Source organism: Protopterus annectens, chromosome 8.part0 (genome assembly GCF_019279795.1).
Source record: "Protopterus annectens isolate FY-2018-M chromosome 8.part0, PAN1.0, whole genome shotgun sequence".
Taxonomy (NCBI): Eukaryota; Metazoa; Chordata; order Ceratodontiformes; family Protopteridae; genus Protopterus; species Protopterus annectens.
In genome coordinates, this window is record NC_056741.1 from 757,140,745 (window position 1) to 757,168,687 (window position 27,943).

At 42.7% G+C, this 27,943-nt stretch overlaps 1 protein-coding gene across 5 annotated transcripts in view; it reads left to right on the forward strand.

Annotated features, from left to right (window-relative positions):
• LOC122809023 (cAMP-dependent protein kinase catalytic subunit beta) overlaps positions 1-27,943 on the forward strand; it is a 2,062,609-nt gene that overhangs the window by 1,606,705 nt on the left and 427,961 nt on the right. For all 5 annotated transcript variants that reach the window (XM_044080223.1, XM_044080224.1, XM_044080222.1 and 2 more), the window contains one exon: positions 23,146-23,228. In XM_044080223.1, coding sequence (XP_043936158.1) covers positions 23,146-23,228 — 83 coding nt within the window. The remainder of the gene's footprint in view (positions 1-23,145; positions 23,229-27,943) is intronic.

A 27,943-nucleotide genomic window follows, 5' to 3' on the forward strand; every position in this document is an offset into this window, starting at 1 on the left:
CTATTTTTTGTACATTATGTCTAAAGAACATAAACCCTCTGGGTTTAAAAAGTGCACGAGGTGTGGGTTCAAAATGTCCATAACGGACGACCACTCCTCGTGCGTCTATTGTCTTGGCGCCAAACATCTACAGGAATCGTGCAGTGTATGCCATGCGTTTTCCTCCAGAGTCCTCCAGGAGAGGAAAAACAAATTAATCCTCAAAGGATTAATCAAGCCTTCTTTTGAGGAGGCTTTGTCTTCCTCTCCGTCTCCTTCTAAAAAGAGGAAAGCGCCGGCTCCGACCAGTCAGTCGGATCCGACGGCTAAGAAGACTAAGCAGACTTCTCCATCGGCTCCACGGACTTCGGAGCCGAGGTCGGAACGGTCTGCCTCGATGCCTCCAGCCTCGACCCCTCTGGTTTCCCGAGCTGAGGTCTGGGGCATCGAGAGGCGGGTCACCCTCATCGGCTCCACTGATATTGGAGCCGATAAGGGTCATCGGCTCAGCCACTTCCCCCTCGGAGCCGAAGTCCTTATCGGCACCGAGGGAAATTTCTTTGAAGGTTTCCTCGGAGCCGATAATTGTTGAGTCCTTTCGGAGCCGGTCCCCGAGCCCTTCGGAGCCGATGGAGAAATCGGTTCGGGCCCAATCGGTATCCTCGAGATCTTCCAGGATGTCTGATTCGGACATCGACATGGTGCTCCTTCGACTCTTCCAGTCTCTGGTGTTCCAAAAGATGGTTTCGGCTCCAGCCCATTTGGCTTCGGAGCCGATGGTCCACTCCCTTACTGTACTTCCTCCTCCAACAGCTTCGGCACCGTTGGAGCAGGTGTTGGTGGAACCAGTGGAGGTGTTAGGGTCAGGCCCGACCCTTACTCCGACTCTCGGGTCGGAGTCCAGTGCACAGACTTCTTCCTTCGGCCCTGGGGGGGAGGCTTCGGGATTGATACTTTCGGTCCCAAGTCTCCCCTTGGTGCGTCGGCGGCGGGAGTACCGTCCACTGTCGTGGCCACGGAGGGGGGACCTTCCCAGGATTCTGGTGGTCCCGCCTTCAGGGCTATGAGGAGTGCTCTAGCCAAATCTTCATTGGCTACCTCCACAGTTTCCCCAGCTCCTTCCCTACATTTGGAGACTGGGTCGTTGGCAGTCCCCCTGTCCGCAGACAGCGGAGCCCTGGGCCTCAGGTTACCCCCGCTGGGGTTTCTCCCCCTCCTGGAGGTCCTTCTGAAGCCTCTTCGGAAGAACCTCCCAGGAAGAAAACGTGCAAGAGGAAGCATGTTGACTCCCCTGACGAGTCTCTGACATCTGACACCGATCTCGATGATGCAGAGGGGTCTCCCAAGTCGTCCTCGGATGATGTCTCCTTTGCAGACATCCTGGAAGCCCTAAAACAACGAGGCGGCTGGCAGTCCAAACCTCCCTCTGCTGATGAGTCGGTGTTCCTGAAAGCCTTCGGGGCTCAGCCCTCCGCCTCCTGGGTGTCTCCGCCCTTCGACGAGCTCTTGGATTTGATCTGTCGAAGGGAGTGGGAACACCCAGACTCTGTGGAACCGGTGCCCGCTCGTCCAAACAAATTTCTTTCGGCGCCCCCAGATAGAGAGTTCCTTACGAAAGGTGTGGCTGTGGATGCTATGGTGGTGGCATCTGCTACCCAGCAAGATGTAGCAGAGGCTTCTACGTCCGTCCATCCTCCTAATAAGGAGTCTAGGAGCATGGATCGATGCGGCAGCGCACCCTTAGTTCAGCGGCCTTTACTCTGAGGTCTTTGAACTACCTGACGACTTTACGAGATTCCAGAGGGATCTGATTAAGGAGCTATCCGATACCCTCTTAGGTAACCTGCCTGAGGAGCTGGCCCAGACGGTTGGATCTCAGCTGGCTATAATGTCGTCCATTTCGAACTCGTCCATGAGGCTCATTTCAGATGCGGCCGAAGGCGAGTAGAGCGCGGTACAGGCATTGCTCTATGGAGACAAGTCTGGCTCCGCCTGTGTCATTTCGCGGAGGCCTTCAAGTCTTCATTCGCCGACGCCCCTTTGATGGGTCCTCCTGTTTGGGCCCAAGGTGAAAGACACACTTACCGCTGTGAACAGGAGGGTAAGACTCTGACTGCCGTAGGGGCACAATTTTCCACTCCCTTTCGGCCTTATCCCAAGGCTAAAAGAGGAGGGAAGATGTGGTTCCGTGAGATCGCAGAAGTCTTACCCCTCTCAGCAGGAAGGTTCCCCTCCAGAGGCAGAGGAGGGGGAAATTCATCAGGAAGACGCCGTCCCAGAGGCGGCAGAGGCCCTCGCAACACTGGAGACCGCGAGTCCTTTCGTGGCTCTTCAGCTTTTCATAGTCCCTGAGGGATTGCCCGACTGTGCTGCTCCGGAGCCAGTCGGGGTCGCTTCAAGCACCTGAAGGCCTGGGAAGGGATCAGTCAGGACCGATGGGTGCTTCGAATTATCGCCGGAGGTTACTCCATCCCATTCTGTTGTCCCCCCCCCCTCAGTCCAAAAGAATCCCGGACCCGCCACCCAGTCAACGGGATACCGCAGCCTTAGAAATTTCAAAGCTGCTGCAAAAAGGAGTCATCAACCGGTCCCCGCAGACCAGATCGGATTAGGGACTTACTCAAGATTCTTTTTGGTGCCAATAAAGACCGGGGACTTGAGGCCCATTTTGGACCTAAGCAACCTAAACCGTTCAGTCAAGAAGTCCAAGTTCCAAATGGTCACTTTACAAACCATTCTCCCATTGTTGGAGAAAGGTGTTTGGATGTGCTACATAGACCTCAAGGACGCGTATTACCATATCAAAATACATCAAACGTCCAGGAGACACTTGCGCTTCAGCCTAGGAGGCCGTCATTTTCAGTTCCGTGCGCTGCCCTTTGGTCTCACCACAGCCCCCATGGTGTTCACCAAATGCTTGGCAGTAGTGACTGCTCACTTGAGGAGTCTAGGATTCCAGGTGTTTCCGTACCTAGACGACTGGCTTCTAACTGCCACCTCCAAGCATCTACTTCTACGGAGCCTGCAAGCCACAACATCACTGGGCAATTCCTCGAATCACCTTCAATTGGCCAAAGTCTGTGTTACGGCCATCTCAAAGAATAAGATTCATAGGGGTAGAGATAGATTCAAACCAGATGCGGGTCTATCTACCTGCAGACAGAATTCAGACCATACAAAATCAGGTTCGAGCCTTACTCCCCAGGTCCAAAGCCCCAGCCAGAATGGTCCTGCAGCTATTGGGATCGATGTCTGCCACAGTTCTGCTAGTTCCCTTGGCAAGGTTACACATGAGAATCCTCCAGTGGCTTCTTTCAACTCAGTGGTCCTTTCAGGAACTCCCTCTCAATCATCTAATATGGATCACAGAATCTTGCAGACGGGACCTTCGCTGGTGGCTAATGTCCTCCAATTTGGATCAGGGACGACCCTTTGTTCTTCCTCTTCCGGCGGCCACTTGACCACGGACGCCTCCCAGACGGGGTGGGGGGGCATTCCCTGGGCAGGTCAGTCCAGGGCAAATGGCACCCGGAAGAGACCCCTCTCCACATCAACATCCTAGAAATGAGGGCAGTACTCCTGTCCCTTCAAGCCCTTCACGATTACCTCCCTCAGGGCGTAATTGCTGTTCACTCAGACAACATGTCAGTTGTCTGGTACCTGAACAAACAGGGAGGGGCCAGATCCTATCCTCTTTGCAGAGAAGCGATGAGAGTCTGGGAATGGGCAGTCTCAACCAAACGCTTCCTAGTGGCTACTCACATACCGGGCAAATCCAATGTCATAGCCGACAGGTTGAGCAGAACCATCCTCTCTCCTCACGAATGGTCTCTGAATATGACTATTACAAGACAGATTTTCAGCGAATGGGGAGTTCCGTGCGACCTCTTCGCGACTCCTCTGAATGCGAAGTGCAAAGAATTTTTCTCCCTAACCCGGCTCCGGGGAAGAGCCCTATGGACGCGTTAGTCCATCCTTGGCCCACCGGCCTGCTTTATGCCTTCGCTCCAGTTCCTCTCCTACCCAGGGTAATTCAAAAGGCATCTCTTAGGGAGCAAGATGATCTTAATTGCTCCTTACTGGCCTCGTCAAGTCTGGTTTCCCTATCTTCGGAAACATGTTCTGGAAGGTCCATGGTTCCTGGACCAGGTCCAAGACCTACTGATTCATCAGTCGGGACTACTACACCAGTCCCTACACACATTAAAATTGACGGCCTGGCTCCTCCTCTTCCGACCATAGTCAGGAGACATGCTCTGGACCCAGATGTGGTGCACATATTGTCTTCAGCCCACAAGTCTGCTACGAAGAAACTGTATTCTAGCAAATGGAAAAGGTTTGCTATCTGGGCTCAACTCCGGAACCTGGACCCCATTTCTACTCCCGTGGCAGAAGTACTCAAATTCCTGACCTCTCTTTTCAACCAAGGCTCTTCTGTTTCTACCATCAAAGTACAATTGGCAGCGATTTCTAATTTTCATGAATCCATAGACCCACCCTTAATGAGCAACAGGTTGTGTAAGACCTTCTTGAAAGGTGCTGCTCTATTAAGACCTCCGATTTCTCATCCTGCACCTCCATGGGATCTCGATATAGTATTACGTGCCTTGACTTCTTTCCCCTTTGAACCGGCAGCTACCTGTGATCTAAAGTTTCTATCATGGAAGACAGCCTTTCTAGTGGCAATTACTTCAGCCTGAAGGGTTTCAGAACTTCAAGCTTTGTCAGTGAAACCCCCGTACTTGGTTTTTCATACAGACAGGGTATCCCTCAGACCAAATCCTTCTTTTGTTCCTAAAGTCTGTTCTACTTTATGCTTGCAACAGTCGTTAGAGCTCCCAGTTTTTTTCCCAAAATACTCCAATAAAGCGGAGTTTATTTTCCACACACTAGATGTCCACAGACAGTTACGTTTCTATTTGGATAGGACCAAACAATCAAGGAAGACAGATCAGTTGTTTGTGTCCTTTGCAGAAAACAAATTGGGCAACGCGGTCACAAAGGTCACTATTGCCAAATGGATCAGGGACTGTATTACTCAAGCTTATATTTATTCTAACAAAGAGCTTTCCACCTCTGTCAAGGCTCATTCTACAAGGGCTATGGCTACTTCGGTAGCATTTCATTCTAAGCTTGCTATTGGTGACATTTGTGCTGCGGCTACATGGTCTTCCCCGCACACCTTCATTTCTCGCTACAAATTAGATGTGGCATCTAGAGGACGAGCTTCATTTGGTTCCACAGTGCTCAGGAGTGTTTTCCAGTGAGCCACCCGGGATTTAGGTGATAGGGACGCTGTCCCATCAGTCAGAATGTAGGCGAGATAGGATCACATAACATCTTTTAGTTATGTACTCACCATAACTTCAGATGTTTGGGATCCATCTCGCCTACATTCCTAATAACCCACCCTCCTTCCCCCTTCCTTGGAGATCAGAGGATATCAGAAGGTCCGAATCCTGTTGTTTCATCTTGAAACATCTAACAATGTTATATAAACAAGCTGTGCATGTGTGCATGAATGCGGACAAACAAGATCTGGGGGATTAGTGGTGGTGCATCCTGGGATAAAGATAGCTCAGCCAATTAGAGGCCTCGCTCTATAGCATAAGCGTGCCGAGTCGGAGCCGAGGGATCGGCTCCGAATCCATCAGTCAGAATGTAGGCGAGATGGATCCCAAACATCTGAAGTTATGGTGAGTACATAACTAAAAGTTATTTGGTATACCCCAAAAGACTGTTTCTAAATGGATAACCCACTACATTATCTTTTGTCTCAAGGTCCATAGCAAACATCAGAAAGCAAGGTTACACTGTACTGTACCAAGGGAACAGCTGCTACTATGACCTACCTTAAAGGGGCAGCATCAAGACGATCATCAGTCTATTCCTTTTCTAAACACTACAAAATGAACCTTACATCTAGGGCTAGAGCTGGGTTTGTATCTGCTTTCCTTCTCTTCTCTGCAGTAGTCTGACCACCTGTCTTGATTGCAGGTTCAGTTTTGGTAATCTTCCCCTGAAGTTATGACTGCAACGGTGACCCACTTGAAGAATGTAGTATATTTGTGTAGCCAGAGTGTAGTTACTGTTGCAGCCCAGGTCCCCTCCCACCACCCCTTTACCTTTTGTGTACCTAGTGCCAAGGTGGGTTCCATTGTCCTTACCACCATACACATAAAGCATTAGAGACGTGGAAACAAGGAATTATTATGGGTCATGCCCTCAGGAAATCTAGAACTGTCTGGGTCTCAGGCCAGGAACCCTGGGAAATTATTCTGACTTTGCAAAAAGTAACCAAAGGTGATGCAAGTGAACATCATCTTTATGCCAAGTACATGAAAACATTCGGAGAATGGTGACATCAGCCTAGCCAAGGGACATGGATGCTCATTTCTGAAGGTCTGGCCATGCATTACACCCCTAAACCTGTAGCATTGTCCCCCAGAGTTATGACTGCAACAGTGACTGCACTCAGACATCTACAGTTATGGTGCATTGGTTACTCAGCTATACTTACTTTCTGTAACATGAACTTAAGTAGCTTTGTAAAATACATCCATTGGATTCAAAATCAGTACTTGTATGTCAGAGTTCTTATCTAGCCCCCTAGGTGGTAGTCATTCATGCCTGCTAAGGGCAAATTGTTTAACAAATATCCTGTTGAAGCAGCTTACAGTGAAGATTATTATCTTAATGGTGTGGTCTGCTTTGACCCTAAGTCTGTAAGGTTAGTATGAGGTGTGTATTAGGTAGCATACAATAACCAAAACACATTTTCTGTTCCATTTTTAAGTTTATAGGTTCATAGATACTTACAAGGTTATTAATATATGAAGATCTTAAGTCTAGCCTTACATTCCTGAGGCAGTTTTTAGCCTTTATGTTTTGTGAACAAATAGCCCAGAAATTGGAAGAACAAGGATATGTTGTGAGATTTATTTGTTGCCCCGTCTGTGAGGGCAGGCTTGCTAAACTGGGGGTAAATTTGTGGTTATCCATCTTTTCATCGAAATTATGTTTGAATAAAGCAAGAGAAGTTCTTTGCTTTATGTTTTGTGGTAAGCGGTTCCATAGAAGCGCAAGTCTCTGTGATACATGCCTCCTCTTCTAACATGATTTATTTATGTTGCAGAAAATATTGAGATCCCTTGAACAAGTGTTTATTTGATGTATTTACAGTAATAATATGCAGCTGGTTAGAGTTATGCCATTTAGCCTTTGCTTAATTGCAGAAACTGTGGAGGATTGCTGCTGAAGTAATCTGATTACAACAAGAAAGACACACTATTATATAATGAACAGGCTGTTTAGCCTTTGGTCTAGTTAGAGAAGTACGCATTATGTAGGAAATGTTTGAAGTAATAATAAATAGGAGCAGAGAGGTGCTGTGAGGTTAGCAGACTGAGTAGCCATGGAATGGTCTACTGTCCCCCTGGAAGATGGCTGTGAAGCTATAACAGACTACATGGAAGCTCTCATGCCTCATAATAGAACCATCATCTAATATGGAACCTTGATATCAAGTCTGATGTATCCACCAGTACACAGATCAGCTCTTTGATTACCTTTTCAGAGGAAACCCCATTTTTGTCCCCCCTTCCCAAGATGCGTAATCTGAAGCTATAGGTAGAAGATGTACATTCTAGAAACTGTTTGACAGAAGTGTAACATAGCAGACCCTTGTTCTGGATCATTTTTTTTCCTACCTCTTAAATTTCAAGCCAAATAACAAAGCATGTAAATTCACTTCTAAAATCCCTGTAACCATAGTGAAGTGTAACTGTGATTTTGTTTGTTGTTTTTTCTTTCTCATTTACCTCATTATTATGTTATGCTAATTTTGCTGGCAGTATTTTTCTTGGATTATTTAATACATAAATTCATGGAGGTTTCCTTTAAGAGATGCATGTTTAAAGGAGACGTTTGAGACATTATTTCAGGGTTTGAGGACATAAGTAAAACCCTTAATGTATTGCATTCTGTTTTTTGCCTTGGGTGGAATACTGAAGAAATATCCCTGTCTATTTTAACAGAAGTCCTTTACTGTCTTTTCTTTTCTTCCGAGGTGTTGTTCTTCATTGTCATGCAAAAGCATGATTGGTATATGCGTCTTCATCTTCATGGACTAGAAATGTTCTCTGTGCTGTCTTTCTCCTCTGAAGGTGAAACTCTTTCCTGAACTCAAGTTGAATAAAGTCTGATTCATCCTTATGACTGTATTTTGGTTTTGGCATCAAGTGACATCTGATGCTGCTTTATCCTACTATACACCCTCCTTATGAACTACAACTCTGTCCACAAGAGACAAACCTACTGCACTCCAGTCAAGTCAAGTTTGCATTTGGGTGCAAGGATGAGGTATAACTCCAACCTGTTGTTCCGTAGACTAGAATGTGGAATGCTTCTTACGTTACCATAATACACATTTAGCTCATTATGTCAGGCTTCATTATTCTGCGAACTCTTCAGGATCTACATATCATGCAAGGCGTTAGACGTAGGTTCTGTTATTTGAAGCAAACCCTTTATTTTAAACTCCTCACTGCACCATTGCAACTGATGCCATCTTAGGATCTTTTTATTGAAACTCATGTTTACACAGGTTTTACTGGTCACTTCAGCAGTTACTTTGGCTAGACATATCAGAGTGGCAGACAGGGATGGCGAAGTTCATTTGTTGGATTTGTCATGCTTAGTGGGAGTAGCATCTGGGAATGAAATTGTAAACAGAAATATGTGGGGAGAACTTCCGGAAAAGATAAGGAGATTGTTAGAGAAGTGAGTAGATTCGACAGAAGAATTACAGATGTGGTGTCAGCAATGATTCTTTCCCTAATATTGTAAATATTAAAGCACACTGGACTCAGAAATGTCTGGAGAAGTGCAGAGGGTTTGCGATAGTTTATCTTTCGAGAGAAGAAGGGTTGTCTAAGAATTAGAATGGATGGGAAGGAGGGAGGATGAGGCATGTGATAGCAGTGAATATGGTTTAAAGATTATGCAACATATTTGGAAGGGGCATGGGAGTATAGTTTGCTGCGTTGCACAGAGTAGGAAAAAAGTTGTAAAGGTGAAAGACGGAGTTTGCAGGAGAATTGAAAGAAATGCAGGCAATGATTTGGTTCAGAATCTGGTGGAAAGGTGAAGGGGTGGGTGAGCAAGTAGATTTCCAGAAACTGGTGGAGAGGTACGGTATTAGTAAGAATGACTGAAGTACAGAAGCTTGAAGGGAAGATTGCAAAGTAAATAAAGGAGAGAAGAAAAGGAGGAGGTTCAGCAAAGAAAGAAAACTGACAGTATCGTTGAAATTGGTGAAGAAGGGGACAGTTGAATTATTTTTTAAGGTTTAAGGGAGAGGGAGACCAGTAGAGGTGTGACTGGTGTGATGGAAGAGAAAGGAAAAGGAGAGCATATGACTTTATTTCTATTTGGTTGCTGGGGGGTAGTGCGCTGATCAATATTGACCAATTTCATGGCAATCCCAAGTGGAATACAAAACATTTCACAAAAAACAGAAATGTAAGCAGTAATAGAGTATTTCAAACTAATTGCATAGAAAAGCTATGCATGTACATTCTAGTGAATAAGCACAGTGCAATGTACAATCAAGCTAATTGTAACGTACAGTATATATGTTGTTTTCTAAAGTAGTTCAATTTTCAGAAAATCTGAAAGGAGATAAATTAGGTGATGTGTACTGTAGTGAAGGAGCATTTGTCTTGGATGAAGAAGTGTTTTTTGAGCTGTATTCTAAATTTGGAATAAGTGTTGATGTCCTTCAAGGATGCATCTGCAGTCCTTACAAATGGGTTGTCCTGTCGTCAGGCAGCCCTTCGGTCGGCCGGCCGGATTCCAAAGTCTGGGTCTGGCTTCAGCTGGTGTCGCACTTCACCCGACGTCATTGCGGCAGTTCTTCGGGTATAAAGGCATCAGCCGACGCCATTTTCCTCAGTGTTTCTTGCCCCAGATGCCAGGTGCCCTCTTGGATGGCTAAATTTGGATAAATGCCAAATATTCCAAATAATAGAGAGCAAACACACAAAATAAGCATGTATGTACATATATACAAACAAATACACCATAATAGATCCCCCCCAAGCTAGCTGAAGATTGGTAAGTACCCTAGAGTACCTCAGAGGGGAAGGAGGGTGGGTAATCCTGACTGCAGATGCATTCCTCTCGGACATCTACATTTATGGTAGGTACAAAACTGTACTATGTCCTTCAAGGATGCATCTGCAGTCCTTAAATGGGTAGAATACCATAGCTAGACTAGGGAGGAGGAAATGAGAGTAGATTATGGTGTTAGTATCCCTTGCAAAACAGCAGTGGCAAAGCCAGCACGGGATCTAGAGTATAGAGGTAAATTATAATGCTTGGCAAATGTATGCACAGAGGTCCAAGTAGCAGCCTCTATAATGTCCTTGGTAGCCACTCCTCGTAAGAAAGCTGTGGTAGTGGCTGTAGCCCTTGTGGAGTGAGGCCTGATGTTCTCTGGAGTTTTCTTTCCATGGTAGGAGTAACAAAATCTAATGCAATTTCCTATCCATTTGGAGATTGTCTGTTTAGAAATTGGTCAATCCAGTTAGTTTTAATTAAAGTTTAGTCATCCAGAGACTACTGATATTGGCCTTGACTTCTGAGAAGTAAATTCCAAAAAGGAGCAGTCCAAGGACTGATGATCCCTGAGGGACTCCACTTGTGACTGGCCTCTTTGTAGAGGTGGACTCCCCAATTCTAACTTCCTGGGACCAGTCTGTGAGCCAGTTGGTTATGCACCATGTGACATACGGGTTTGTACCTAACCTCTTGAGTTTGTCAACAATGCCTGAGTGGGGTATTGTGTCACATACCTTGGCCAGGTCATGTTATGTAGTGTGAATGACTTTGCCCTCATCCATTGCCTTGGTGACCTTTTCAAAGAAGTCCACCAGGTTGAGTTAGGCATGCCCTTGACGAAACCAAACTGGGTTGGGTCCAGTGTCTGGAGGTTTACTATCTCTCTGTTGATCATCTCCATGATAATTATTTCCAAGGCTTTAAATATAAGATTAGTGAGACTTATTGGTCAGTAGTTTCCAGGGTCTATAGGTGACCCAACATTGTGCAGAGGGATGACTGTTGCCTTTCTCCATTCATGAGGCACAGTATAGAGCATCTAATAGGTTCATAGGTAGGTACTAGGCTGTCGGCCCAAGGGCCTACATAAACCTAGCCAGCAAGTTTCCATAGCTTACGCCACCCAAGAAAGTTATTTTCCTGTGCCACTGTCCAGCAGAGACACAGAAGTGATCCCTGGGGTGTATTTCCTATTTCCCATCCACTAATCAAGATTTTTCTTGAAGAGTGCTAATGAAGAACTTTGCTTGACATAGATGGGTAGCTTGTTCCATAGTGTAGGAAGTCTCTGGGACAGGAATCTATCCCTCCAGCGTGTCCTGTTTATTGTGGTGACAAGATTTAGGTCCCTCGAGTGTGTAGCTCGGAGGGATTGGGATTTCTTTAGGTGTACCATGTCCAACAGCTCTGGGTTTGACATAGCTTTATATGTTAGGCAGAGATCACCTCGGAGGAGGTGATATGCTACGGAGTAAAGCTGGAGTTTTTTGAGGCGGTCAGTGTAGGGCATTTGTTTGAGGCCAGTAATCCTCTTTGTGAGGTACTTCTTTGGCCTTTCCAGCTGCTGCATATGTCTTGTGAGGTACATTCCAAAAGGGGCATTGTACTCTATAATGGGTTTAATGGGTGACGAGTAGAGGGGAACAATGACCTCTTTTTTTTCCTGGATTAGAACCCTTTTATGATGAGGTGTGCCAAGTAGAAGAACTTCCTGACTACTGTGGCGATCTGACTATCAAAGGAGAGACTACTGTCCACCTGGGTCCCAAGGTCTCTTATCACGCATTCGGTGTTAAGTAGATTGCTGCCTATGTGGTAGTTCATGGGTACAGAGTTTTTACCAAAGGGGATGACACTGCACTTTTTGGCATTGAGCTTGAGGCCATGGCTCTGACACCAGGCATCTGTCTCACTGAGGCCCTTCTCTAGGATGTCCACATCATTTGGGGACTTAACTGTGGCTCCTAGTTTGCAGTCATCTGCGAACTTCATTAGCCAGAGGCCTTCTGTATTAGCCTGTACTTCAGAGAAGTAGATACCAAACAGGAGAGGTCCCAGGACGGAACCCTGTGGTACTCCACTTGTCACTGTTTTGAGGTCAGATTTGGAGTCTGCAACTTTTACAGTGTGGGTTCTGTCAGTGAGCCAGTTGGCAATCCATCTTGTGACGTAGGGATTTATACCTAGTTTAGTTATAATTCCAGAATGGGGGATGGTGTTGAAAGCCTTGGCGAGGACAAGATAGGCTGTGTGAACCACCTTACCCTCATCCACAGCTTTGGTGACCGCCTCAAAGAAGTCGATCAGGTTCAGGAGGCATGATCTGCCTTTCACAAATGTGTTAAATTTTCAAAGAAGGATATTCTACCTGTCAGAAATAGCCGACAGTTTGTCTTACTGGGATATATGACTCCCTTAGTGTTGCATCTGGCATGGAAAAATAGTAAAAACCAAACAAATGATCCAGGCAGCAGGTGTCAGCCAATACAAATGTTTAATTTAAAAGTTCACCACAAGCGCTTTCACCCTGACAACAATACAGGGCTTTTTCAAGTGTGAATACAAGTGTAAAATCCAATCAATATATACTCACATTCATAAAAAAGGTGCCAAAAAATTAAAGTAACACTGTAAAAACATAATAAATATTACAAAACAGCCCACTAGCGAATGTTATCAAAACCACATTTTAAAATCATCCCTATGAATTGCACAACATATTATAAATTTGTTACAAGTATTTAATCAAAATTATTATGTATAAACATAAAAAACTTTTAAAAAATACTAGCACAAAACACAGGAAGTGTAAGATATTTTGAAACATTACAGTTTTTCACTTTTCTTTTTTAAAAATGGCTTAATGGAAATATGGTCATTTAACCCTGAGGGTTGGGATGCATTCAGTTTCAATTGCCAGCAAGTTTCCCTGCAGCCTAACCAATTTTCCCAATCATCCCCCCCCCCCCCCCCCCGCAGGTCCACACATACCTGTTCCAAAATCCCAAAAAGAAACCCTACATGACTGGGTTCTGTATGCAGGTGGCCTGTACAGTGCACTGTTCAAAATTTTTTTCTTAATATTGTAAGTGTGCTCGTAAATTCACTTTTTTAGTGCTCTTTTTGACTTTCCAACATAGAATGCTGGACAATCCTTACATGTACTATACCCCCTAGTCATACAATTATGTTTCCTTAAATGTACTCTGCTTTTTGCATAATTATCCAAAGTGACATGTGCCACCCCTGTAAAATACTTACAATAAACACATCTTCCACATTTTCTAGAACCTTCTTCCACACTCCAACCACTGCTCATTTCAAAAAGGTTTTTTATGTTAACCCCTGTTTTATAAGCAAAACTAGGGTTCTCCCCTACCTTACACACAATATCGTGGTTAAATCTTAGCATTTTCCAGTTGTTCTCTATAACATGTTTAATGTCCCGTACTACTCTACTATGTTGCAAAACCAGCGCCCTCTTGAACTTCTGTTCTCCACTAATCCCATGGGAAGTTACTATCCTCGAATTATCACCTAACAAGGGCAAACATTTAACACCCCATCCTTCTAAAATCTCACTTGCAACCTCTTTTATTAAACTGTCCGGGTACCCCCTAGAGGTAAATAATTCTGAGATATAGTTAATCTCAAGTAATTGGTCACTCCTCTCAGATTTCATTCTGTCCGCTCTGACCATCTGACCCTTAACAATACTTTTTTCTGTTTCCAAGGGTGGTCACTGTTGTATGGGAGGTAGGAGTTGCTGAAGGTTCTTTTCCTATGAATCCTAGATTTCAAATTTCAAGTTCAGACAGCTGTGATTTCACCTTGACAAGACCAAATCAATCAGGAAAACAGACCAACTCCTGGTTTCATTTGCCCCTGGGGCAGAGGGGAAACCCATTACTAAGCCGACCATTTCCAAATGGATCTCTCATTGTATATATTTCTGCTACAACTTCCATGGAAAGAGCCCTCCCAAAACTGTTAGATCCCATTCCACAATAGCAGCCTCTACCTCCACAGCCTTGGGGGGGGGGGGGGGGTTCCTACCAAGGAAATCCTGGAAACTGCTACTTGGACATCTGTCCACACTTTCACCAAGCACTACCAGCTGGCTACTTTCTCTAAAACCAGGGCAGGATTTGCATCTGCGGTCCTGCAGGGCATCCTAGCATGCCCTTAATTGTACAGCTTTCCTCCACCCACTTCCTCTGGTTTGGGATTCTTCCCAAAATGATGACTGCAACAGTGAAACATGAAGAACATAGTACAGTTGTGTACACTTACCATAAATGTAAATGTTTGAGTGTATTCACTGTTACAGTCCTGTTTCCTCCACCTACCCCCTTTTTCTTTACTATTGTAACATCTTATCTGGGGCTCTAAAACCTTTAGGGGCAAGAACAACTGATGTAATGGTGTCAGCTGTCTCCCTTTATAGCCCTGACGTCAGCCACTCTCTCAGAACAGCCAACGCAGAAGGGGAAACCTTTACTCTTGTACTCAGGCGGCGAGGCTACCCAGCAGGGATAAGCCACAAGTGATGACTACAACAGTGAATACACTCAAACATCTACACAACTAGATTTTATGATTTTATTAACAATCCATAGTAGGCTCCAAGATAATTTGCTGAAATAAAAAATAAAGAATGTCAGTAAGGGGTTTATGCCTGTAATCATTATTACCAAGTTGCTTGTTTGTTTGTGTCTTTCGGCTTTTCCCGGTTAGGGGTCGCCACAGCGGAACTCCGGTCTGCTAATGATTGGTAGTGGATTTTTAGGTAGCGGGTTACCAGCCCTGACGCACAACCTTCAACGAAGGCACGCCCCATTCACATATGCCTCCACACAGAAGACGCTCTAGCTGAGAATTGAACGGGACAACGTCTTGCTATGAGGTGACAACGCTACCGCAGCACCACCACCGCAGTATATTATTACCAAGTTGCTACTTATTGGAAATTTCATAATTGTTAATTAAGATTTTTCAGAAAAATGTTAGAGCTAGAGTCACTTATTTTGACTGTGCAGCATAATAATCCAGTTTCCATGACTTGTGGAAGTGACAGTTAAAGCTAATTATAAACTTTTGTCCTTATTTGTCTGTGAGGGCTATGAAAGCTCTTTACAATTAAATCAAATATATGGATCTAATGGAATTCATCACTGAATGCACACAGTTCTGTAAGATGCACCCAATTTATGATTTATTTCAGTGCATATGTTGCTTCCACTAAATTTGCCTCATAATATCCTGGAATAGCTCCAAAAGGTACAAGAGCTGTAAGAAAACATGAGGCTGATATTTTTTGTGTCTTTAACTCTTTTATGTTAATGTTGGTACAAGGACTAATGCAAGCTAAGGAAAGACAATTTAAAATCTCCTTATGTATTTTTTGTTCTCCATTTCGTATTTCCTTAATAGTAATGCATCTGCAAAATATGTATCACTTTGTACATTTTTCTCTTGGAAGTGCAAAAGGAGACGAAAGGAAGAAAAATTGATTCTTTTTGAAGACATATAACCTATTTGTATGTGCTATGCTAGCAGGTCAGAAACCTGTAATCACAGTCCACTTCACAGAAATAGCTGATTATAACTGTCAAAAGAAAGCAAACATTAAAATGCAGACAATTTTGAGATGTGTGTTGATGGTTCTGTTGTGTACTGGTGCTTTCTATTGATTCTGAGTTGAAGTAATCAAGCCGTTGACTTACACAAATGGCAGATTTGATTTAGTTACTTTTCTGTGGAAAAGCAAAACAACTTAGAAGCAGCTGATGTAATGCTTCATTCTAAAGAAAAATGATTAAGTAATTACTGGAAAAAGAACTGATTTGAAACGTACAAATATTTGAGCCTGGTCTTTGACTGTCTTGCTTTTACTTGGAAGATATTGAGGTTACCACTCCCCTTAAGGTTTGCTGTCTGCAGTTCCTGCCTATCATCTTCCAGGAACTAACAACTGTAAGGGTTCTTGCGGACCTTTTCAAAGAAGTCCACCAGGTTGAGTTAGGCATGCCCTTGACGAAACCAAACTGGGTTGGGTCCAGTGTCTGGAGGTTTACTATCTCTCTGTTGATCATCTCCATGATAATTCTTTCCAAGGCTTTAAATATAAGATTAGTGAGACTTATTGGTCAGTAGTTTCCAGGGTCTATAGGTGACCCAACATTGTGCAGAGGGATGACTGTTGCCTTTCTCCATTCATGAGGCACAGTATAGAGCATCTAATAGGTTCATAGGTAGGTACTAGGCTGTCGGCCCAAGGGCCTACGTAAACCTAGCCAGCAAGTTTCCATAGCTTACGCCACCCAAGAAAGTTATTTTCCTCTGCCACTGTCCAGCAGAGACACAGAAGTGATCCCTGGGGTGTATTTCCTATTTCCCATCCACTAATCAAGATTTTTCTTGAAGAGTGCTAATGAAGAACTTTGCTTGACATAGATGGGTAGCTTGTTCCATAGTGTAGGAAGTCTCTGGGACAGGAATCTATCCCTCCAGCGTGTCCTGTTTATTGTGGTGACAAGATTTAGGTCCCTCGAGTGTGTAGCTCGGAGGGATTGGGATTTCTTTAGGTGTACCATGTCCAACAGCTCTGGGTTTGACATAGCTTTATATGTTAGGCAGAGATCACCTCGGAGGAGGTGATATGCTACGGAGTAAAGCTGGAGTTTTTTGAGGCGGTCAGTGTAGGGCATTTGTTTGAGGCCAGTAATCCTCTTTGTGAGGTGGTACTTTGGCCTTTCCAGCTGCTGCATATGTCTTGTGAGGTACATTCCAAAAGGGGCATTGTACTCTATAATGGGTTTAATGGGTGACGAGTAGAGGGGAACAATGACCTCTTTTTTTCCTGGATTAGAACCCTTTTATGATGAGGTGTGCCAAGTAGAAGAACTTCCTGACTACTGTGGCGATGTGACTATCAAAGGAGAGACTACAGTCCACCTGGGTCCCAAGGTCTCTTATCACGCATTCGGTGTTAAGTAGATTGCTGCCTATGTGGTAGTTCATGGGTACAGAGTTTTTACCAAAGGGGATGACACTGCACTTTTTGGCATTGAGCTTGAGGCCATGGCTCTGACACCAGGCATCTGTCTCAGTGAGGCCCTTCTGTAGGATGTCCACATCATTTGGGGACTTAACTGTGGCTCCTAGTTTGCAGTCATCTGCGAACTTCATTAGCCAGAGGCCTTCTGTATTAGCCTGTACTTCAGAGAAGTAGATACCAAACAGGAGAGGTCCCAGGACGGAACCCTGTGGTACTCCACTTGTCACTGTTTTGAGGTCAGATTTGGAGTCTGCAACTTTTACAGTGTGGGTTCTGTCAGTGAGCCAGTTGGCAATCCATCTTGTGACGTAGGGATTTATACCTAGTTTAGTTATAATTCCAGAATGGGGGATGGTGTTGAAAGCCTTGGCGAGGACAAGATAGGCTGTGTGAACCACCTTACCCTCATCCACAGCTTTGGTGACCGCCTCAAAGAAGTCGATCAGGTTCAGGAGGCATGATCTGCCTTTCACAAATGTGTTAAATTTTCAAAGAAGGATATTCTACCTGTCAGAAATAGCCGACAGTTTGTCTTTCTGGGATATATGACTCCCTTAGTGTTGCATCTGGCATGGAAAAATAGTAAAAACCAAACAAATGATCCAGGCAGCAGGTGTCAGCCAATACAAATGTTTAATTTAAAAGTTCACCACAAGCGCTTTCACCCTGACAACAATACAGGGCTTTTTCAAGTGTGAATACAAGTGTAAAATCCAATCAATATATACTCACATTCATAAAAAAGGTGCCAAAAAATTAAAGTAACACTCTAAAAACATAATAAATATTACAAAACAGCCCACTAGCGAATGTTATCAAAACCACATTTTAAAATCATCCCTATGAATTGCACAACATATTATAAATTTGTTACAAGTATTTAAACAAAAATTATTATGTATAAACATAAAAAACTTTTAAAAAATACTGACACAAAACAGAGGAAGTGTAAGATGTTTTGAAACATTACAGTTTTTCACTTTTCTTTTTTAAAAAGGGCTTAATGGAAATATGGTCATTTAACCCTTGGGGTTGGGATGCATTCAGTTTCAATTGCCAGCAAGTTTCCCTGCAGCCTAACCAATTTTCCCAATCCCCCCCCGCAGGTCCACACATACCTGTTCCAAAATCCCAAAAAGAAACCCTACATGACTGGGTTCTGTATGCAGGTGGCCTGTACAGTGCACTGTTCAAAATTTTTTTCTTAATATTGTAAGTGTGCTCGTAAATTCACTTTTTTAGTGCCCTTTTTGACTTTCCAACATAGAATGCTGGACAATCCTTACATGTACTATACCCCCTAGTCATACAATTATGTTTCCTTAAATGTACTCTGCTTTTTGCATAATTATCCAAAGTGACATGTGCCACCCCTGTAAAATACTTACAATAAACACATCTTCCACATTTTCTAGAACCTTCTTCCACACTCCAACCACTGCTCATTTCAAAAAGGTTTTTTATGTTAACCCCTGTTTTATAAACAAAACTAGGGTTCTCCCCTACCTTACACACAATATCGTGGTTAAATCTTAGCATTTTCCAGTTGTTCTCTATAACATGTTTAATGTCCCGTGCTACTCTACTATGTTGCAAAACCAGCGCCCTCTTGAACTTCTGTTCTCCACTAATCCCATGGGAAGTTACTATCCTCGAATTATCACCTAACAAGGGCAAACATTTAACACCCCATCCTTCTAAAATCTCACTTGCAACCTCTTTTATTAAACTGTCCGGGTACCCCCTAGAGATAAATAATTCTGAGATATAGTTAATCTCAAGCAATTGGTCACTCCTCTCAGATTTCATTCTGTCCGCTCTGACCATCTGACCCTTAACAATACTTTTTTCTGTTTCCAAGGGTGGTCACTGTTGTATGGGAGGTAGGAGTTGCTGAAGGTTCTTTTCCTATGAATCCTAGATTTCAAATTTCAAGTTCAGACAGCTGTGATTTTACCTTGACAAGACCAAATCAATCAGGAAAACAGACCAACTCCTGGTTTCATTTGCCCCTGGGGCAGAGGGGAAACCCATTACTAAGCCGACCATTTCCAAATGGATCTCTCATTGTATATATTTCTGCTACAACTTCCATGGAAAGAGCCCTCCCAAAACTGTTAGATCCCATTCCACAATAGCAGCCTCTACCTCCACAGCCTTTCGGGGGGGGGGGGGTTCCTACCAAGGAAATCCTGGAAACTGCTACTTGGACATCTGTCCGCACTTTCACCAAGCACTACCAGCTGGCTACTTTCTCTAAAACCAGGGCAGGATTTGCATCTGCGGTCCTGCAGGGCATGCTAGCATGCCCTTAATTGTACAGCTTTCCTCCACCCACTTCCTCTGCTTTGGGATTCTTCCCAAAATGATGACTGCAACAGTGAAACATGAAGAACATAGTACAGTTGTGTACACTTACCATAAATGTAAATGTTTGAGTGTATTCACTGTTACAGTCCTGTTTCCCTCCCACCTACCCCCTTTTTCTTTACTATTGTAACATCTTATCTGGGGCTCTAAAACCTTTAGGGGCAAGAACAACTGATGTAATGGTGTCAGCTGTCTCCCTTTATAGCCCTGACGTCAGCCACTCTCTCAGAACAGCCAACGCAGAAGGGGAAACCTTTACTCTTGTACTCAGGCCGGCCGAGGGCTACCCAGCAGGGATAAGCCACAAGTGATGACTACAACAGTGAATACACTCAAACATCTACACAACTAGATTTTATGATTTTATTAACAATCCATAGTAGGCTCCAAGATAATTTGCTGAAATAAAAAATAAAGAATGTCAGTAAGGGGTTTATGCCTGTAATCATTATTACCAAGTTGCTTGTTTGTTTGTGTCTTTCGGCTTTTCCCGGTTAGGGGTCGCCACAGCGGAACTCCGGTCTGCTAATGATTGGTAGTGGATTTTTAGGTAGCGGGTTACCAGCCCTGACGCACAACCTTCAACGAAGGCACGCCCCATTCACATATGCCTCCACACAGAAGACGCTCTAGCTGAGAATTGAACGGGACAACGTCTTGCTATGAGGTGACAACGCTACCGCAGCACCACCACCGCAGTATATTATTACCAAGTTGCTACTTATTGGAAATTTCATAATTGTTAATTAAGATTTTTCAGAAAAATGTTAGAGCTAGAGTCACTTATTTTGACTGTGCAGCATAATAATCCAGTTTCCATGACTTGTGGAAGTGATAGTTAAAGCTAATTATAAACTTTTGTCCTTATTTGTCTGTGAGGGCTATGAAAGCTCTTTACAATTAAATCAAATATATGGATCTTATGGAATTCATCACTGAATGCACACAGTTCTGTAAGATGCACCCAATTTATGATTTATTTCAGTGCATTTGTTGCTTCCACTAAATTTGCCTCATAATATCCTGGAATAGCTCCAAAAGGTACAAGAGCTGTAAGAAAACATGAGGCTGATATTTTTTGTGTCTTTAACTCTTTTATGTTAATGTTGGTACAAGGACTAATGCAAGCTAAGGAAAGCCAATTTAAAATCTCCTTATGTATTTTTTGTTCTCCATTTCGTATTTCCTTAATAGTAATGCATCTGCAAAATATGTATCACTTTGTACATTTTTCTCTTGGGAGTGCAAAAGGAGATGAAAGAAAGAAAAATTGATTCTTTTTGAAGACATATAACCTATTTGTATGTGCTATGCTAGCAGGTCAGAAACCTGTAATCACAGTCCACATCACAGAAATAGCTGATTATAACTGTCAAAAGAAAGCAGACATTAAAATGCAGACAATTTTGAGATGTGTGTTGAAGGTTCTGTTGTGTACTGGTGCTTTCTATTGATTCTGAGTTGAAGTAATCAAGCCGTTGACTTACACAAATGGCATATTTGATTTAGTTACTTTTCTGTGGAAAAGCAAAACAACTTAGAAGCAGCTGATGTAATGCTTCATTCTAAAGAAAAATGATTAAGTAATTACTGGAAAAAGAACTGATTTGAAACGTACAAATATTTGAGCCTGGTCTTTGACTGTCTTGCTTTTACTTGGAAGATATTGAGGTTACCACTCCCCTTAAGGTTTGCTGTCTGCAGTTCCTGCCTATCATCTTCCAGGAACTAACAACTGTAAGGGTTCAGCATTATGTAAGCTAGATTAGAGGTTTTCTTTAGGTATTCATATTTATTTAATTAAATGTTTTATATTCCTTTGCATGCACTTTCTCATTCTTTTGCATATGTAAGCTGCAACATCACAATTTGTCGTATTGTTTAAGTGAAGCGTTTTATTCATTTTTCAGCTCTTGTGGCCACTATCTTTATTTATTGCTGTTATCTGCGAGAATAGTTTTATCATTTACCACTGGTTAACTGGTTGCAACTCCTGTTTTCACTTGACAAGATCATTTGGGCTTACAGCAGGGAAAAAAATTAGATGTATGATCTGGTATTTAGCTTAATTAAGAGCTTCAGGTAACTCAAGGTCCCTGGCCTTCCAAGGTGGTGGCAGTACTGCTGTGTCAGAAAGAAAGCTGTGGAGGATTGGAGAATTCTGCAAGTTTTCCTTGGTAATTGTATGTGTGTGTGTGAAAAGACATTTACCATGGGTAAGGGGCAGTGGATGACACTGGTCCACAGGGAGACTAGCGAGAAAGGGGTCTGGGGTACTACTATATTAAAGATTCCACTCTGAAGGAGGCTTGTGTGAAGTCTAATTTAAGAGTGGATGTTGAAAGCTTGCAGCCAGGATAGTAGTACATATTCCCTTACGCTTCTGAGGCCAGATTGCATTTTGTGCATTGATTATTGAGTTACACTTGTGTGCACTTTCTTTTATTTTAACTTGCTGGGTACTAATAGTGTGACTCAAGATCATCCCTCTGTTGCCAGCTTAGACCTTTTTTTAATATTTTGAGGCACTGCATACCACTTCCTCTCATATTTGGTTAGCACTGGTGGGATTAGAACACCATCCATGCCTCACAGGTCATCACATATTGGCAGCAGTGTCCTTTTTATCACAGTTATATAGAATGTTGTTTTCACTTTTCTTAATGTTTTGAAAAATCATTCACTCTGAAGTAGGTTGGTTTTAAGTGAGCTTGGAAGTTATTTTTACAAAACTAGGGGGGGGGGGGGACTAAGAAATGATTTTCTTGTAATTGTCTTTCTTTTTGCAAATACTACATTCCTGAATTACACTTAAGTCATTAAGAAATGTCAACAGAATTTTTTATGAATATTCCAAAAAATATATATACACTGGCTTTGAAGTTGACCTTGAAATTGAGCAGATTTAAGTTATTTTTTATAGCCCTAACTTCCCTGTATGTGCTGATTTCACCTGTTCAGGCAATGGAAGGTAACCATGAGTGCATGCCATCTATTCTCTGACCTGTTGCCTCCACCAAAACTCCAGTAAGAGGAATAGCCAGCATACAGTTACCCCTCTAAAAAAGGGGAGGGGGGGCAAGTCCATCCTCCCAACTAATTGAACTTATGTTTCCTGGACCGTAGTCAGGAATCCCACAATGCCGCATCACTTCTCATAAATACTGATTTGTCTTCAATGTTTTGTCTGCTTTTTATCAAAACATATTTGTATCAGTTTTCACAAGTACTTATGTTTGTTTCTGTTTCTTGTTTTCTTTATACTAATTGTGTATATTTTAGTATTGTTACATTATAATTTTATTGTGTTATAGTTATTGTAAGATGTTCAATAAATATTTTGAGAAAGTGGTGCAAGTCTATTTTCTGTGCTAGTTTCAGAAATAATGCAAAGGAATGCCTCTAGTGTTCAATGATCACTTTTTAAAAAGGAAAATCTGCTTGTTCTTTACCTGAAACAGTAATTTTTTTATATCCTTCATTTTATGAAAGTTTTATGTTGTATCTGTGTTTGAGGAAACATTTTGATGTCTGGTATTTATACTGGTATTGCATGTTTATTATTTCATAACTTAAGTTGTGGCATTATTAGTTAAGTATTTGTTTTAATTTAGGATCATTCAAATTTATATATGGTGATGGAATATGTTCCTGGTGGTGAAATGTTCTCACATCTTAGAAGAATTGGAAGATTCAGGTATGATGATTGTTTTGTTTGCATATTAAAACATTTACATAACACTGTTAATTTAATCAGTTCTGAATATGGAATGTTACATTGCATGCAGTTGTGTAGTACAATATGTTATATCAGTCTGGCAGTGCATAAGTATATCTTCTACATAATGTTCAGGTGATAGTTCTAAGCACAATGAGGAGTAGCATTCATTGCAGCTAAAAGGCCATAACTATGGTCCAGTACAAAACTTTGTTGGGGAAATAGTCTTCATTAACGGTATTGTGTCCTGGTTATTGGTCCAAGTGAACTGTGAGATGATTATGTATTTACTGTTTACAGTTTGATTATGTTACACTAATTAGCTTTTTATTTTCTCTCTTTAAAAGGGCTGGTATTATTGAGTTACAGCACCTCATATCAAGAACAACTTGCACTAGCAGAAGCAGCCAGTTCACTACCACATAATTTGGACTAGCTCTGAGGTCTTGTTTGGTGTTTTGCTTGTGTAGCTTGCACTGAATGTTTTCATACTGGACTGTGCTTATTCATGCAAGATACAGTGACACTAAAAGTAATGAACTGATCAAATCTGCGTTATCGGTAATGCTATAATAGCAGCAGGATATTTTGGAAGCCATTGATCTTATTTCAAGATGTCCTGACATTTCCTTTTAGAGGGCCCTTTCTGCAGACTTTCTCTTAAGTACCTAGACCCCCACTGTGGGCATACATGCCTCTTGCTGAAACACTCCTTATTGTCACAGTGCTAGGCTAGGAGGGGTACATAGCAGTACTGACCGGTTTTGTAGCTTTCATAGTTCTGACATCAGTCATAGCGTGTGATTCTATGAACTCTATCACATTCCTTGCTAAGCATACCTATGAATTTGAGCTCATCAGCCAGGGCCCAAATGCAAGTTTCCTTTCCTGTCTGGCAAGAGAATACAGCATTTAAGTAAGTCACACATGCTAGAACTTCAGCCCAGTCATTTATTGCAGGTGGAAGAAAAGCTGCTGATCTTCCTTGATGCTGACAGGGTGGCAGCAATGGAACAAAGCCAATGTAGAGATCAACAGGAATGCCCCATGAAAAATCTTGCATTGGATTTAAAGAAATGAGACACAGTAAGGTATCAGGAGTACAGGCAGTGGGCAGACCTTCTTTCCATTTCAGAGTCCACCACTTTCTTGGTCTCCACCCTCACAAGCATTGACCTCTCTCTTAACCATTGGGGAGTCAAGCTCATGCCATTTGTCAGCTGATATCCAAGAAAATGACACAAGGTGATCCTTAACAATAATTTTGGAATAGTCTTCAGGCTTCTAACAGCCTCTGCTTTGCTTTAAGTACTTATCTGGTTTGCTGTCCCTTTCGAATGTTCTCTTTAACCCCAAGGTGCCTGGTTTTAGGTTAACCTCAGGCCTGGGGAGTTTATTCCATTCCATCTCCCCAGAATGACTCACTCACCAGGAAGGGAACAAGTTGCAGTATGCCTCCCTGTACTGACTGAGTCTTGCTGCATTGGATCTGCATTCAGTCTATTTAGTAATGCATAACTGAACTCACTCACCAGCAAGGGAACAACAAGTTGCAGTATGCCTCCCTGTACTGACTGAGTCTTGCTGCATTGGATCTGCATTCAGTCTATTTAGTAAGGCATAACTGAACAGATGAGGGAACACATATTATAAAAATAATATTTGATGCCAGCAGTGGCCTTTGCATATGCTTCACAGACAGATTTCTCACTTGGCAGTTCCATTTGGGCTTGAGGTCTGCCCCCCGCCCTCAGATGCTTGTCATCTTTCCATCCCATGCCTGCTGAATGAGAAGACATATCACTGCCCTCAACTGGTTGTAACGAGGAGATTGTCTCCCATCTTATCACATCTGATTCCTGCCTAACAAAGGAGTATAAGACGATGTAGAGCTCCGTCTCTGATGCAGATATGGAGGGTAAAAAATATCCTCCCCAGGCATCCCTCTGGATGGCACTTTAAGGAAAAGCTTTGGCTTATGAACTGCACTCCTGTTTCTTACTCTCCAGAAGTGGATCAGCTATAGTTTAGGAAAAGAGTCTTGGGTCCTTCTTCTTTTAGAGCCTGTTCTTAGAGTGGGAGGTTGGCTTATCTTACAGGCACAAGGTGCAGGGTTTGATTCCCACATGAGGCAATTGGCTAGGCTTAAAATGGCCCACAAGGGCAGTTAGCCTGGTATTAATCTGTGAACCTATGAAACATTAAGATGTTATTTTTGCAGCCTGGAAGTATTCAGGTTCTGGCTAACCAACTTGTAAAGGGATGTGTTTCCATTACAGACCTTGGCTGAGTTGGCATTCCATACTCCACAAGCATCCCAGAGAATGGAGTGTTGTGTTAGCTCTTCAAATAAGAACTAGACTTGGACTCCATTGTCTGTCCATAGACCTACCAGACAAGAAGTCTTAATATTTGGACATGTTTGCAAGAATGTGTTTTTCTTTGCCACTTCAGTTATCAGGGCATTCATTTATTTCTGTTACCTTTCCTAATTCTTCATGGTAGATTAGTTACAAGGAAGACTGGCAAAAAGTAAAAAATCCCCTTAGTACTTTTTTAGGTGGGGTTTCAATTTTCTGTACCAGTCCTTTGACTGATCTAATGCCATTGCTAGTGCAGCAGCCAGTGGTACAGTTCTGCACTGTATGATATGGCTCGAGTTTGTCTTCTTTTCACCATGATCTCTGTTAGGCCGTTTAGAAAAATTTATGATGAGTGTGCCAGAGTTCCAGTTTGATAAAACGTTTCAAGAGATTATAGATAGGCTCCAGAATAAGAGAAAGGCCTTATATACCATGGAGGGTATATGTAACACCCCATCACCACCCAGCTGTTTGTTCTTTAAGCAGACAAGCCAAGTCCACAAAGTAGAAGATGCCTGATCATAGAAGACACACCCTAAGTATTGCCTCCTCCTTAGATTTATTAAGCTTTGCAGAGAGTAGACTTCAGTGTAGGGTTTTATTGTCTTACATTCCTGTTTTGTAAAGGAGCTGAACAGTATATTCCTCCTACACGAGGAAGAAAAAGTTTTTGTTGTCACCTCTATCCCATTGTAAAGAAAATGGGGTAGGTATCCCTTCATCCTTGATGTCAGAGACTTTACATGTTTGATATACCAATTTCAGGATGGCGACTCTCCATTCAGTTATGGCCTTGCTTATACAGAATATCTAGCTGGGTGTTAGTGAATATAATGGGTCCTTGGTGCACATCAACATTTTGTAGCCTCACAGGAGATTTCTCTGATAATCTTTGAGGCAGCAATACTTCCAGTACAGGGTGCTACTCTAGTTTTGCCTGCTGACTGCACAGAGGGAGTCCCTGGTTGTTCTGACCCTCTTTTTACTTTGCCAGTAGTTCAACTTTCAACTGAAAGAAAGTAAAAACAATTGTTGACTGCTCCTTGGCAAGTCTGTCAAGGCATGTGTTCTCCTGTTTAAATTTGTTACTGAAACACTGTTCCATGTGTTAAAATAAGACAGTAAAGGCTCAAAGTTTCCTGGGAGAATGCAATTTAATAGTTTGCCCTCTTTACCCAAGTAAACAGGCTAAATTTACGCAGGTGCCTACAAAGGACTCAGTCTCATTAGCTTGTTTCATAGTTGATTACAAGATTAATGACCAGAGGGTTCCTTTTTAAACTAGGCCATCCTTCCCAAGGTGAGACTCAAACCCTGCATCTTGTATCTGTGAAGTAAATATTTTGACCATTATGCCAACCTCCAACTATCTAAATATAGGGTTATTGATAGGTACAAGGCTAGCTGCTTTTGCAGGTCATTTTAAGCTGAGCCAACTTCCTTCTCAAACGTGAAAATCAAACCCTGTACTTTGCAGCTGTGAAGTAAACTCTTGAAACATTATACCAACCCATGTTTAATCTGAAGTTCAAAATGCACACTTGTTCCTGGTTTTGAAGGAGAACACCTGTAGCTTTAACAATTAAGGGAGCTTAGTTTTAGCTAGTTTATCCTCTGTTTTTTTCTGACAACTACTGTGCTTGGGCTGTGCAACCCCTATATCCCCACATCCACCTTGCATATCTTCATAAATGTATTCCAGCTGGGAGGAGGTATGCCTCACTACACTCCTGTCCCACTCCCAATTCCCCAGCAACCACCCAAGTCTTTCCAGTTTATATATCACTGTCTCCACCTACTTCTGACCACCTATTAAAGGTACACACAGTTTCACTAAACCTACTTCCCACTTCCTTCTGAATCACCTGAATGTGATATATTCCCACCCTAAGCCTTCATACACTTTTATCACTGTCCACACTTAAATAAAATCACTAACAAACATCACATCATTCTCAACCCTTTCACCTTCCCATATACACTCTGGTCCTCTCCCATCATCACAGACTGCAGTCACTTACTTTCAGAACTTCCTTTCTTCCCTACCCACCACAATGCTTCTTCACTTTGCCATCTTACTCCTTCCTTTAACCCACTACAGTATACCATCAATAACCCCATCTGTTCTTCCATCTGCCAACCTATCCTTCACTAGCCTGCTACAAAGCCCCACAATCACTCACTTGAACCCCAGTATCTACCACCACTCCTTTATATACTCCATTTTCCACCTGCTACTCACACACAGCTCCAGATTCACACTCCCTTTACATCATCTTTTCCAAACCTGCTAAACCCAACAACCCCACCTCAAACTACCTAAACACCTGT